Source organism: Anolis carolinensis, chromosome 3 (genome assembly GCF_035594765.1).
Source record: "Anolis carolinensis isolate JA03-04 chromosome 3, rAnoCar3.1.pri, whole genome shotgun sequence".
Classification (NCBI taxonomy): Eukaryota; Metazoa; Chordata; class Lepidosauria; order Squamata; family Dactyloidae; genus Anolis; species Anolis carolinensis.
In genome coordinates, this window is record NC_085843.1 from 288,854,256 (window position 1) to 288,869,046 (window position 14,791).

Genomic DNA, 14,791 nt, shown 5'->3' on the forward strand with positions numbered 1-14,791 from the left:
AGACGAACTCTGCACAAGCTCAGGAGTCCCCTTAAAGGCCAGGGCCGCGGGGCAAGGAAGAGGCCACTAGTTGGGTTCTTACCACAAAGGCCTTTTATTGTGGGCCAAGGAATAAAGCGACAGGAAGGTGCCCACAGCACAAAAAATCTGTCCCGCCTTGAAAGGAGGTTGCCAGGCTTTTTATCACTTTTACAGAAAGTCAAAAGCGCTTGACCTGCAGCCTGAGAGGACTGGAGTGCGAACCCCACCAAGGATGGATCTGGACCACACTTGCCACGAATCATGGGACTTGTAGTGCCTTCACTGTCACCCCACTGACAATGGGACCAAACTTGGCACAGAGGAGCCCCGTGAGCAACTGAACATACTGCCGAGAAGTTAGGGGGAGGGGCCTTGATTTTGGGAGTTGTAGTTCAAAACGGTTTGGGACCCATCTACCTTCGGGATCGTCTCTCCCCCTACGAACCTGTACAGTCTCTTTGGGGGGAGGCCCTCCTCTCGCTCCCCCCAGCATCGCAAGCGCGGTTGGTGGGGACGAGGGACAGGGCCTTCTCGGTCGTGGCCCCCATCCCGGTTATGGAATTCGCTGCCTAGGGAGATCAGGCAAGCCCCCACCTTGATGGCATTTCGGAAGAGTCTGAAAACTTGGCTTTTCACTCAGGCCTTTGGTTAAGATCATCTTTTTTCCATCACAATTATTATCCTCCTCGACCTTTTGCACTGGTCGCTCTTCCCGATTCCTGATTGATTGAGATTACTCAGGACTCCTCCCTACCGTACCTAATGTGGCCTTAAATGATTCTAATGCACTTTATCTATTTATGAATTTGTTACCCATAATGTGCACCGTACACTTTGCTTATCCACTATTGCAACCTCATTGTTTTTAACCTGATGTTTTAATTCTGCGTTGTGTTTTTTAACTTATTGTGTATATTTTTTATTGGTTTTGTTTTTGCCCTGATGTTTTATATTTTATCATTGTTTGTATTTTGATTTTGCTGTAAGCCGCCCCGAGTCCCCTTCGGGGGAGATGGAGGCGGGATACAAATAAAATTATTATTATTATTATTATTATTGCATGCATAAAGCACTGAACCCAGCTGAGGTCAGGTCTGGGCCAAACTTGGCACACGGGCTCAACGCGGCCACGTGTGCACACCGGCCTGGGGTGGGGGAGATGCCCCCCCGGGGATCTGGGAGCCGTAGTTCACCCATCCCAGAGAGCCCTGAGCGCAGCCCACGAGGGATCATCGGGACCAAACGTCAGGGCTATGACCTCACGTCCCAAAACAAACCATGCCGCCGCCGCCGCCGCCTCCTCCTCAGACACCCCCCCCCCCCGGGCAAAAAAGTCCCCAAGAGAGTGACAGGAATGACAACAGCCCGCCAGGTGGGCCCTCCGCCCCCCACGCCCTGACCTCCGCCAATCAGGGAGCGGCAGGCCAGCGCGTCCCGCCCCCCCCCCCGCCCCCCTTTGCCAGGCGGACTTCGCCCTCGCTCGCCGCCTGTCTGCCTGCCTGTCTGTCTGTCTGTCCTCCTTGGCGGACCGAGGCAGCCCCGGCCTGTCCTGCCCCCCCTTTCCCTCCCTCCCTCCCTCCTTCCTTCCGGAGGGACAAGGGGGGCGCCAGGTGAGGCTCCTTCATGGGGGGGGGGCTTTGGGGCCGGGGGAGGGGTCTTGTGTGGCGCCCCCTCCCCGAATGCCCGTCCCTTGGGCGGAGGGAGGGAGGGAGGGGGAGGGGGCTCCCTGAAAATCGCCTCCCGTGGTTGTCAATCAGCCCTCTCCCCCCCCCCCCCCCCACAGATCCCGATCCAGAGATCAGAGAGAGAGATGTGTAGGCGAGTCATGCGCGCAGGTCCGAGTCCGGTGGCCTTTGGCAGCTGACCGGTGGTCATTTGGTCAGCGCCCATGGTTTTCAAGGGCAGGCCAAGGTCTTGAGGCCCTGCGCCTGTGTGCCCATCACCACCGGGACCCCCTTCCCTGGCTCGTGCCAGAGTCTTTGCAGGTCGATCTTTACATCCTCCTATGGTGTCAGCTTCTCCTGTTGCTTCTCTCCAATCCTGCGGTCACCTGGGATTGCAACATCCGGGTTCCAGACTTTGTGTTGTCGAAGGCAGGCTTTCATGGCCGGGATCACAGGGTTGTCCTATGTTCTCCAGACTATATGGCCATGTTCCAGAAGCATTCTCTCCTGACGTTTCGCCCACATCAATGGCAGGCATCCTCAGAGGTTGTGCCTGAGTCCTATTATTCTTATTATGATGATTGTGATCAGGCCCGTAGCCAGGATTTTGATTCGGGAGGGGCTCGGTTTTTGGTTCGGGGGGGGGGGGGGGGTGTGAGTCTGGGTGCGAGAGGGTCTACCCTAGCAAACCTTTTGTATCGTTATCCCAAGACCCCCATGCACATGGGATATATTGAGCATGGGGATCAGATCATGATAGGAATAAACATAACAGTTTAAATCATAAATGTAAGGCCTTCTCGCGGACCACCCTGAGGATTTCGGGGGGGGGGGGGGGCTGAAGTCCCTCAACAGTCTGAAGGATTGTCCATCTGCCTGCCTGCCTACCTGCCTATCCCTCCTGATCTTGGGCAGGTAGGACGTGCCTCTCAGTAACCCAAGGGGGGCCTTTAAGGCCCCTTCCCCTCCTTACATCTGTGGCATTCAAAGCACCCCCGAGAGATGGCCATCCAGCCTCTGCAAGCCCCGTCCCCATCCTCCTTCCGCAGGAACCTGAACCCCTGGTGGTGATTGATCTCCGACCCTAGACCCTGCCCTGGCCGCCAGACTGGCCCCGCCTTGCACGTCACCCACTTCCATGGCCCTTCCATATGTCATTGCACTAACCTGGCCGCCCTATAGCTGCTCAGCAGGCCTTGACATCCAGTAACCCAGGCCCTATTCATTGCCATCAGTTGCACTGTATTTAACCCCAGGCTCTATGCGGCTTCGCTGCATGGGTCCTAGCCCACTCCCCACTGTTGTCTGGGCCCATCCTGGAATTCTGTCCAATGGTAGCCAAATATCACCCAATGGAGCAGTTCTTAAACGGGTCTTATTTCAAATGGGTGTATTTGTTCTTAATTATTATTATGTTTATGTTTTTATTACAGTCGTGTTTTATGTTTCCTACGTGGTATTGAATGCTTACCTATGGTGTAAGCCGCTCTGAATCCCTTCCGGGGAGATAAAGCGATCTATAAATAAAGTTTATTGCTGTTGTTGTTGCTTCAAAGCCTCCGAAGAAAGAGCCTCCACCACACTCGCTCAGGGGCAGAGAGTTCCACTGCTGAACATCTCTCACAGTGAGGAAGTTCTTCCTCGTGTTCAGGCGGAATCTCCTTCCTTTCCTGCAGTTTGAAGCCATTGCGTCCTAGTCTCCAGGGCAGCAGAAAGGAAGCCTCCTCCCTCCTCCCTATATACTATATACTATACTTTATTTTTTTAAATCTCGCCACCATCTCCCCAAAGGGACTCGGGGCGGCTAACATGGGGGCACAGCCCAAACAGAAACAAATTATAAACAGTTTAAAACACATGGCAAAAATTAAGAACACAGATATAACAGTCTTATAAAATAATCAATTAAAACATAATAATAATAATAATAATAATAATAATAATAATAATAATAATAATAATAATAATTTTATTCTTATTCTTATACCCCGCCCCATTTCCCCGAAGGGACTCGGGGCAGCTTACATGGGGCCATGCCCAGACACAACAGTATAAAAGCAAATGCAAAACAATAAGCAAATCAATCAACAATAAAAAAAATCATTGCATACAATAAGACATAAACAACCAAGCAAATAAAGTAATAATACAGACATCAACCACTATGGTTAAAATGTCTTCCCCTCACATCTTGATCCATGGCCCTCATCCTGTCTCCTCTCAGCCTTCTTCTCTTCTGCAGGCTCAAATGCCCAGCTCTTTCAGCCGCTCCTCATGGGGCTTGTTCTCCAGACCCATGATCCTTTGAGTTGTCTGCCCTCCTCTGGACACATCCCAGCTTAGAGTCAACATCTCTCTTCAACTGCAGAATGGGACACAGTGTGATTCCAGGTAAAGTGGTCTGAACAATTGCATTTCAATACAGTTCAAAATGCACTCAGGGAAGGGAAGGGAAACCAACGAGTAAGTCCTTTCACAAAAATAAATACAACCACAGCCACAAAATGCAAAAACAATGTAAGTTCTTAGAGGGTTGAGTTTGGACCTACCAAGTCTTCTTTGACCAGGCCTGGGCCGACTTGGCCCCTCCTTCCAGGTGTTTTGGACTCCAACTCCCACCATTCCTCACAGCCTCGGGCCCCTTCCTTTCCCCCCTCAGCCGCTTAAGCATCTCCTTCTTCTCCTCGCTTAAGTGGCTGAGGGGGGAAAGGAAGGGGCCCGAGGAATGGTGGGAGTTGGAGTCCAAAACACCTGGAAGGAGGGCCCAAGTTGGCCCAGGCCTGCCTTGGGCCCTTCCTGCTTCATAACAGAAAACAAGTCAAGCTGAGTTGAACTGCTGTTGTCTCGGCCGATGCCTAATCTCGTTCCAAGATCAGTCAATACTGATAAACTGTACAAAGTGTACAACCTTTGAAATGGCACAGGCAAGATAAAGCCAAAGACCATTCAATTAAACTAGTTGTGCACCTTGTGTCCAAGGCACAATCAGATTGTTTCAGCAATAGACTGATTTTAGGGCCAAACTCTAGTGTTAAGTTGAATGCAGCCACACTTGGGAGGACAGGCGTTTTTCACTCACTGGTCTTTTGTCCCCAGGCAGGATTCCCTCCCTGTTCCCGCAGAATTGTCAAATTGCTGTTTGCATTGGGAGGAAAGTTTCCAAAGCTATGGCAAATGAAACTCCATAAATACGAGTACATTTAAGATACAGATATGTCATATGATCATATAGACATGGATCCGATGTGATCTGACAATGAATAACCTTGAAAGTTTGTGAGTGCAAAAGCTCAGGGAACATAACATTTCTAGTTTTGTGGTGACAGTGGGAGGCAAAATCCATGCTGCTAGTACCCAGAAAACACTGACGTGGGCTCGATCACCTGGTGAACTCATGACACATGTGGTCTCATTTCCTGTAATTTCATAAATGAGGCACGTCATGGGAGACGATAGAATGAGGGGCACAATGTTTTGTCGAAGGCTTTCATGGCCAGAATCCCTGGGTTGCTGCGAATTTTATGGGCTGTCTGGCCATGTCCCAGAAGCATTCTCTCCTGACGTTCCGCCCACATCTATGGCAGGCATTCTCAGAGGTTGTGAGGTCTGTTGAAAACTAGGCCAGTGGGGTTTATATAGATCCCTGCGGAATAATGTCCAGGGTGGGAGAAAGGACTTTTGTCTGTTTGATGCAACTGTGGGTGTTGCAATTGCCACCTTGATTAGCATTGAATGGCCTTCAAAGCTTCAAAGCCTGGCTGCTTCCTTCCTGGGGGAAACCACTCTAATAACCCTCATTGAAATCCACAAGAAGCATGTGGACAATTTCCACAAAAAGGAAGAAACCATGAAAATGAACAAAATCTGGCGCCCAGTATTAGAAAACTCTAAAATCAGGACAGTAATTAAAGAACAACACTCAGAAAACAGGGGAATGCCAAACAGGAAATAATCAGGGCCAGCTAACACTGCCCAACAAAGGATTCCCCAGGCAGGAAGCAGCCAGGCCTTGAAGCTGCAAGGCTACTCAATGCTAATCAAGGTGGCCACCTGTAACATCCACACCTGCCTCAAGCAGACAAGAGTTCTTTCTCTCTCCCACTCTGGACATTATTCCATAGATAGATAGATAGATAGATAGATAGATAGATAGATAGATAGATAGATAGATAGATAGATTGAAACCCCACTTGCCTAGTTTCCAACAGACCTCACAACCTCTGAGGATGCCTGCCAAGATGTGGGCGAAACGTCAGAAGGGACTGCTTCTGGAACATAGCCAGGCAGCCCTGAAAACTCACAGCAACCCAGTGAGGGGCACCGCTTGATACTGGGTGGTGGGCCTCGCCTCCGGGCACCGGCTGAAGCAGAGTGGGAGGAGGAGGGGAAGGAGGTCGCCCGGCGTGGGATGATGGAGACGGTGGTCCCTGGAAGAGGTCGGGGCGGCTGAGGGGAGGGTGGGCACGGGTGCTGAGCTGCCTGCCCACTTGGCTCCTCTGTGGCCTTTCCCTCCACGCATTTGTGGACTCGCCTCGGACCCTCCCGGCATCTCTGCGTGGGTGCATTTAAAGTGGGGTGGGAAGGGGGGGGGACCCCGGCCCCTGCGGAGCTGAGCTCAGGGTGCCTGTCCCTCAAGGCGGAATGGTAGGTGTAGAGATGCCTGAATTGGAGGGAGGGGGGGGGGCTGCTGCCGGCCCAGCCTCCCGGTGGGATTGGGGGAGCCATTCAGGCCAATGAGACCAAATTCTGGGAAGGGAAGAAGCCGCCCCACGAGCTGCCAGGGCAGGAGGAGGGCAGAGGACTTTGGGCAGCGCAGCGTTGAAGGCTTTTATGACCGGAATCACTGGGTTGCTGTGAGTTTTCCGGACAGTCTGGCCATGTTCCAGAAGCATTCTCTCCTGATGTTTCGCCCACATCTGTGCCAGGCATCCTCAGAGGTCTGTTGGAAACTAGGCAAGAGGGGTTTATATAGATGGACACATCTCTGTGGAATAATGTCCAAAGTGGGAGAAAGGACTCTTGACTGTTGTCTCTTGTCTGTCTGAGGCAAATGTGAATGGTACACCTGGCCAGCTTCATTAGCACTGAATGGCCTGGCAGCTTCAAAGCCTGGCTGTTTCCTGCCTGAGGGAACCCTTTGTTGGGAGGTGTTAACTGGCCAATTCCAGACAATAAACAACCAGGGCCAGTTAACACCTTCCAACAGAGGGTTCCCTCAGGCAGGAAGCAGCCAGACTTTGAAGCTGCAAGGCTATTCAGTGCTAATCAAGGCGATCAATTGCAACATTCACACTTGCCTTCAAGAGAGAAGAGTTCTTTCTTCCACCCTGGACATCATTGCACTGAGATATATACAAACCTCACTTGCCCAGTTTCCAACAGACCTTGAAGGGGTCACTGAACAAGAGTGACTCCATTTTAGAATGCCTGTCTGCTTGAAACCAGAGATCAGTCTCACTCCTAGAAATAAAGATAGAAATTGCAACTTGCTGTCTTGTGACAAGATAGCATGTGTCCTGTATGTTTAGCAAGAATCAGTTGTGGTTAAGCTTGTGGTGAAGCCGATTCTGAGAAATGTATGCAATACATGTACTTTTGCTCCAACTGGGACGGTTTGTGGTGAGCTACATCCTGGAGTTGTTTACAACCTTTCTGGGCCTGACTCGCAGCGGTCAGAGGGAGGGAGAGCCACCCGAAGGACAGCGGGAGAGAGGGCCACCCAGGACCATCCATCTGGCTCTTTGGCCTGCCTTCTGGGCCCCACCGCCAGGACTTCTGCCCCAGGCCCACGAGTGGGATAGGCTTTATGCCTGCCTGGCAGAAGAACTCTTCTTTTAATGTGTTGTGTATTGGGTGGAGGCCGGTCACTCTGGGCCTGACTCGCAGCGGTCAGAGGGAGGGAGAGCCACCCGAAGGACAGCGGGAGAGAGGGCCACCCAGGACCATCCATCTGGCTCTTTGGCCTGCCTTCTGGGCCCCACCGCCAGGACTTCTGCCCCAGGCCCACGAGTGGGATAGGCTTTATGCCTGCCTGGCAGAAGAACTCTTCTTTTAATGTGTTGTGTATTGGGTGGAGGCCGGTCACTCTGGGCCTGACTCGCAGCGGTCAGAGGGAGGGAGAGCCACCCGAAGGACAGCGGGAGAGAGGGCCACCCAGGACCATCCATCTGGCTCTTTGGCCTGCCTTCTGGGCCCCACCGCCAGGACTTCTGCCCCAGGCCCACGAGTGGGATAGGCTTTATGCCTGCCTGGCAGAAGAACTCTTCTTTTAATGTGTTGTGTATTGGGTGGAGGCCGGTCACTCTGGGCCTGACTCGCAGCGGTCAGAGGGAGGGAGAGCCACCCGAAGGACAGCGGGAGAGAGGGCCACCCAGGACCATCCATCTGGCTCTTTGGCCTGCCTTCTGGGCCCCACCGCCAGGACTTCTGCCCCAGGCCCACGAGTGGGATAGGCTTTATGCCTGCCTGGCAGAAGAACTCTTCTTTTAATGTGTTGTGTATTGGGTGGAGGCCGGTCACTCTGGGCCTGACTCGCAGCGGTCAGAGGGAGGGAGAGCCACCCGAAGGACAGCGGGAGAGAGGGCCACCCAGGACCATCCATCTGGCTCTTTGGCCTGCCTTCTGGGCCCCACCGCCAGGACTTCTGCCCCAGGCCCACGAGTGGGATAGGCTTTATGCCTGCCTGGAAGAAGAACTCTTCTTTTAATGTGTTGTGTATTGTTTGGCCGCCAACCCCGCTGCAGGGTCATTGGGTGGAGGCCGGTCACTCTGGGCCTGACTCGCAGCGGTCAGAGGGAGGGAGAGCCACCCGAAGGACAGCGGGAGAGAGGGCCACCCAGGACCATCCATCTGGCTCTTTGGCCTGCCTTCTGGGCAGCTCCTCGGCCTGGTCAAGAGGTGGGTCAAGTCTTGTGTTAGTGTCTTACGGTTTGTCTCTTGTTTGTTTCGTATTTTGTTTCTGGTTGTTTGTCCTGCATTGCTCGTTTATAATCCAGTGTAGATAAGAGACTGGGGCAGGGCGCAATGCAAGTGGTGCGGGGAGAGGGAGACGCGTCCCTGGGGGGCAGGGGGTCCCTATAGAGGGAGGGAGGGAGGGAGGGAGGGAGGGAGGGGAGAAGGGGCTTAACGCCCACCTCGCCCTCCGCTCACGCTGCCCGCCTGGGGAACGTGGGGAGTGAGCCTGGCCACCCACAACCCACAACCCCCCCCCCCCTGCTCTTGACCCAGGCCAGCCCAGTGGAAAGTCAAAAACGCATAGAGGCGAGGTGGCTGACGTGGCTGGGGGTGGGACCGTCCTCCTGCCGCCTGACGGGCTTCCTGGCCGAGACCCCTCTGGGACCCGGTCTGGGCTGTGGCTGGAGTGGCCAGGCTGCGGCTCCCCGTTGGAGGCCCAGGGAGGGGGTCCTGGTCTCCATGACGGGCATGGGCCTCCCCCCGGTGCCTGGGTCTCCGCTCCTGGCAGGCCACCCACCCACCCCCTTGAAGGGGCAGCCACTCACCCAGCAAGGAGAGCCGGGAGCAGCCCGAGGGTAGGACCGTGATCAGTCCACACAGAGGGCCAGGCAAGAGAAATGGTCCGTTCCAAGGGCCAATTGACAAGAGGTTGTGAGCTTGGAACATACGGATGGCTCTGTGGGCGGAGTTGCTCATCACAGCTGCTGCCTGCCCTGCAGGGTGGGAGGCCTATGCAAAGCCCCCCCCCCCCCCAAGGCTCATGGGACCTTCGAGATCCCGGGGGCCTTAGAGCAGCCCCCCCCCCGGCCTGTGCTGGGCCCTAGACTTTAGCCCCCAAATCTACCTAGAGCTGCCAAAGGGAACCACAAGCCAATCTCATGACATCCTTCTCTGAACTACTAGAAGTAATTCAGGGGCCAAGTTCTCCAAAGAGCATCCCACTCAAACACAGGACGTGGAGCCCGTGCCTGCTTCACACCCCGCAGATGCCTCCAGCAGAGTCCTGGGGGGGGGGGGGGGGTTGAGGGAGGGGCTTCACCCGGGGAAGTCCTGGGCCTCACTCAACTACAAGTCCCAGGATTCTGCAGGGGGTTTTGATGTGGGACGAGGGAGACTGAGCAGGGCCTGTGGGAAGTGGAGGTGGCAGGGGCAGGAGCCCCTCTTTCTCCCCCCCCCCAGGCCCCACCTTCACCCCTCCCTCCCGCCCCCTCCTTCCCACCCATCAATCCAAGCCAGAGGGTGGCTGGCAGCCAATGGGAGCCTCTGGTGGGACGGCGACACCCAGATATATGAATTTATCCTGTCAGAAGCAAACAGCTGTAATTTATTTAAAAACCAAACAAAGTTAAAAACTTGGCATGATCCTAAATGTCCTTTGACCAGAAACTGGCCTCTTGGAGTGCGTTGCTGTGGGAAGAAGGCCCTCCCTGTTGCGCGCGGCAGGGCTCAGGCTGCGTGGGAGTCGGTGCTCTCTGGCCTTCTCCACACTCGCATGTCGGGGACTCCACTTTGGCAGGAAGGGGTTGGACTGGATGGCCCACCAGGCCTCTTCCAGCTCTAGGATTGATTCTCGTTGAGGCCGTTCCACCAAAAGCACCGGGAGTAAACTGGAGAGGCTGGACCAGGCATCCTCAAATTGCGGCCCTCCATCTGTTTGGGCCTCCAGCTCCCAGCATTCCTGGCCCTTGAACAAGCTGCCAAAGGGAAGAGGCACTGCGGATAGAGCATCCTGGTAATTCAGGGAAACTCATTATCCAGGGAATGACGCCCTTGAATATCGGAAAGAACCATTCCTTTCTGCCTGGCTGCCTTCCGTACCTTCAGCCACATTTGTGCCTGACCCAATGAAATCAATATGATGCTCCAATATTGGAAGGAATTCCCCTTTCCTCCTTCTACCGTGTCCTTCATTCTTTTCTCCCTCCCTCCCTCCTTTTTCTTTTTCTTTCTGGATTCATTCCCTTCTTTTTTAAGACCCAGTGATTGCATTTGCTGGCATTTGTGCATGTGCTTGAGACCCTGATGTTTGCATTTCTTGATATTTCCATTTTCAACATGACCTATGAAGGGAAAGAGGGGGAAATCTTGGAGGGGAAGAAAGTTTCTGGCTTTCATCCTTGATCTTTTGCTTCTTTTTTAACCAGGAAAATGAGGATTCTGTGGAGTCACCTGGATGCAGTGAGGAAACCAATAACATAGGAAGAAGAAATGCTCTCACAGTGATGATTTGCCGAATTCCTGACCTCACTTACGGAGAGGCCGAATGCTATTTAAGCCTACAGCACCTGGTATTCTCATCCAAGTACTAACTAGGCCTGACCCTGCTTAGCTTCCAAGATCAGATGAGATCAGGTGTGTTCAGGGTAGTATGGCCTACAGCTTAAATATAAGAAAGGAAAAAATAAGAGTCAAGTATCTGTATTGCAATTAAGCACCCATATCACTGTTGACATGGAGGAGAAAACATCTAAAGGCCTGGAGCGTGAAAGGAGTTCCACTCGGAGGGATCATCTGCAGAAACATGAAAGGACTCACACTGGGGAGAAATCCTATCAATGCCTGGAGTGTGGAAGGAGCTTCACTAGCCGTAAAGGTTTACATTCACATCAAAAGACTCACACTGGGGAGAAACCCTATAAATGCCTGGATTGTGGAAAGAACTTTGCTAGCAATGGACGCTTACGTTCACATCAAAGGACTCACACTGGGGAGAAACCCTATAAATGCCTGGAGTGTGGAAAGAGCTTTGTTCGAGGTTTGGCTCTACAAATACATAATAGGACTCACACTGGGGAGAAACCCTATGAATGCCTGGATTGTGGAAAGAACTTTGCTAGCAATGGACGCTTACGTTCACATCAAAGGACTCACACTGGGGAGAAACCCTATAAATGCCTGGAGTGTGGACAGAGCTTCACTCAGAATGAAAGTCTACGTTTACATCAAAGGATTCACACTGGGGAGAAACCCTATGAATGTCTGAAGTGTGGAAAGAGCTTCAATCAGAGGGGACATCTACATTTACATCAAAGGACCCACACTGGGGAGAAACCCTATGAATGCCTGGAGTGTGGAAAGAGTTTCACTCGGAAGGATCATCTGCAGCAACATGAAAGATGTCACACTGGGGAGAAGCCATATGAATGCCTGGAGTGTGGAAAGAACTTTACTAAGAGAGCAAATCTAGATTCACATCAAAGGACTCACACTGGGGAGAAACCCTATAAATGCTTTGATTGTGGGAAGAGCTTCACGCAGAGTGGAAATCTACGTGCACATCAAAGGACTCACACTGGAGAGAAACCCTATAAATGCCTGGAGTGTGGAGAGAGCTTCGCTCGGGATACAACTCTACGTGCACATCATAGACTTCACACTGGAGAGAGCAGTGGCATTTGACCCCAGAGAGACTCTGAGATAGGGCTTTCCAAACCTTTCATGTTGGTGACACACTTTTTAAACATGCATCCTTTTACAACACGGTAATTCAATTTAACTGGCAAACTTCCCACATAGGATGGTTAGAACCTTCTCCCACCTTCAATGGGGTCTTGGGGGGCGGAGTCCTGATGCTGCAGAGGTTGGGGGCATTTGTGTTAATGGAGAGGGCCCTGGACCTCTTGGGCCTCCACTGGCAGGCCTATGATCCCCATCAGCCCTGCTAGCTAAGAAAGGCAATGGTGAGGGGATGGCGGGACCTTGATGTTTGTGGAGCCTGAGGTGGTCTGGTTCTCAGGTGACCAGAATGTTTGGGGGCCTCTCAGAGACATCTAGTCCAACCCCCTCCTCCAAATATATATAAATGGGAAGGGCCCCTGAGGAACATCTAGTCCAACTCACTGTTTGCACCTGTTTGATCATTCTCTTCTCTTCCACCTTGAAGTATGGATACAGAGGAAAATATAGAGGAATCTGTTTAAAATATATGCATCCTATATTAGTTAATAGTTATGGTGATTATTAATGGAAGGCTAAGGAAATACTGCCATACTGAAAAATAAATAAATAAATAAATAAATAGTTTTATATGTAACCCCCCCCCCCCATCTCCCCAGGGGCCAAAAAGCAGCAAACATTCAATGCCATAATGAACAAACAGATCAAATCAAAACAATAATTAAAAATGGCATCAATATTATTATTATCAATAATAATAATAATAATAATAATAATAATAATAATAATAATAATAATAAACAACGTTATTTTTATATCCCGCCCCATCTCCCCGAAGGGACTCAGGGCGGCTCACAACAGGGACAAGCCCGAAACAACAACACAACATATTTGACAAAACTTAAAACATTTCAACGATACACAAAATAAAATAATGGACAATACATTAAAATCCAAGCAGATAAAATCAGAGTAATTAAAAGCAAACCAGCAGGGACAGGTTTCATAAAGTGCTGTATCATGGATTGAGTAACAGTGATAAAGTGCCTTACGGTTTTATAAACATAAAAAAGTATTCTAATGACAGCTCTATTGGGCCTATTCATTCAAACGCGCTCTGGAACAACCATGTTTTCAATTCCTGGCGGAAAATGGGCAGGGAAGGATCTAACCTGATCTCCCTAAATATTAACTTATAATATGCACTTTGTATGTTTTAATTTGTTGTTATACATGTTTTAATTGCCTGTTTTAATTGGTTTTTATTGATGGAATGTGTGTTATTATTATGAATTTATAAGGTGATTTGAATGCGATTTTCCTGCTTCTTGGCGGGGGGTTGGACTGGAATCTCTCTCTACATGGCAACAGCAGCAAGAAATGAATGTGCAAAATTGTTGAAACGCCAAGCTATACCAAGGACCGAGGACTGGATTACAAAAGTCTTTGAAATGGCAGAGATGGACAACCTAACTTTAGCCCTACAGCAAAACAATTTGCAGAATCTACAAGAAGAATGGAAACGTTTTATAGACCTTGTGAAAAACCGAAAGATGACTACAATGATAGAATTTTATAACTAAAAATAAGATAAATAATATATGATTATCTTCTGTATTTTTATGTTAAAACTTAAGAGAGGGATGCTATCTGATGAGTTGATGGTTAAGAAACGGTAACAGAAAAGCGTACAATTATAGAAATGATAGAAGCACATACTCACAAATGTATACACGTATATATAGCGAGAGAGTGAGTGAGAGAGACAGAGAAACAGATTGAGATAAAAGGCGGCTAGACGGGCGAGTGGGAAGAAAACCTTGAGAAAGAGAAGTTTGAGAGATTTGGCCTTCAGGAGCCTTCAGGGAAAGTTCTTTAAAATGGGCTATATCACCATACTGAGTGATTATGGTGAAATCGGAAGAGTTTTTGAACCCAATAGTTGTAGATGTGAAATATATTTGATGTAATACAGAAAGAGAGAGAGAGCATGATAAAATGATATAAATACTAACCTACTAACAATCTAAATAGGAGCCCCCAGTGGTGCAGCGGATTAAACCCTTGTGCCGGCAGGACTGATGACTTGAAGGTTGTGTTACTGACCTGAAAGTTGCCGGTTTGCATCCAACCCGGGGAGAGCACGGGTGAGCTCCCTCTCTCAGCTCCAGCTCCATGCGGGGACATGAGAGAAGCCTCCCACAGGATGGTAAAACATCAAACATCTGGGCAGTGTCCCCTGGGCAACGTCCTTGCAGACGGCCAATTCTCTCACACCAGAAGCAACTTGCAGTTTCTCAAGTCGCTCCTGACATGGAAAAATACCCAGTCTAAATGAAAATGGTAGAACTTACTTTTGTAGATATTAATAATAAATAATTTAAGAAAACATTTAATATGAAATTAAGATCAATTTCCATTGAAGTATAAATGGAAAGAATATATGAAGATCAGGAGACAATGTGATAAGACATAAAAATGCAACCAATGGACTTAAAATTAAAATTGTTGGAATCCTCAATATTTTATGACGTGTGTTTAAGAAATAGAGGCGGAGACTTTGTTGTAACAAAGATAATTTTGTAAAAGGACTCCCCATACCTCCCCCTCTTTGTTTTCTCCTTGCGACAAACTAGACGTTTGTAAAGATGCAACCAACCAATAGCTAATCTACTATCCCCAATTTTTTCCTTTTCCTTCCCTTGTCCCCCATCCCTCCTAGTAAATGTTTAATAAAAATTATTTGGGAAAAAAGA

At 50.2% G+C, this 14,791-nt stretch overlaps 1 protein-coding gene across 6 annotated transcripts; it reads left to right on the forward strand.

Annotated features, from left to right (window-relative positions):
- Nucleotides 1-1,506: 1,506 nt before the first annotated feature.
- On the forward strand, nt 1,507-14,791 carry LOC107983815 (zinc finger protein 239). 6 transcript variants are annotated; one of them, XM_062976957.1, is made up of 3 exons: nt 1,507-1,631; nt 3,910-4,076; nt 10,784-14,791. In XM_062976957.1, the coding sequence occupies exon 3, from the start codon at nt 11,091-11,093 to the stop codon at nt 12,036-12,038; it is 948 nt and encodes a 315-aa protein (XP_062833027.1). In that variant the 5' UTR covers nt 1,507-1,631; nt 3,910-4,076; nt 10,784-11,090; the 3' UTR covers nt 12,039-14,791. The 6 variants fall into 6 exon arrangements, 4 of the variants coding, with proteins under 4 accessions (XP_062833027.1, XP_062833028.1, XP_062833026.1 ...); XM_062976958.1 differs by having other exon boundaries at nt 1,528-1,631; nt 3,928-4,076; XR_010004916.1 differs by lacking the exons at nt 1,507-1,631; nt 10,784-14,791 and adding an exon at nt 8,429-8,554 and having other exon boundaries at nt 2,316-4,076.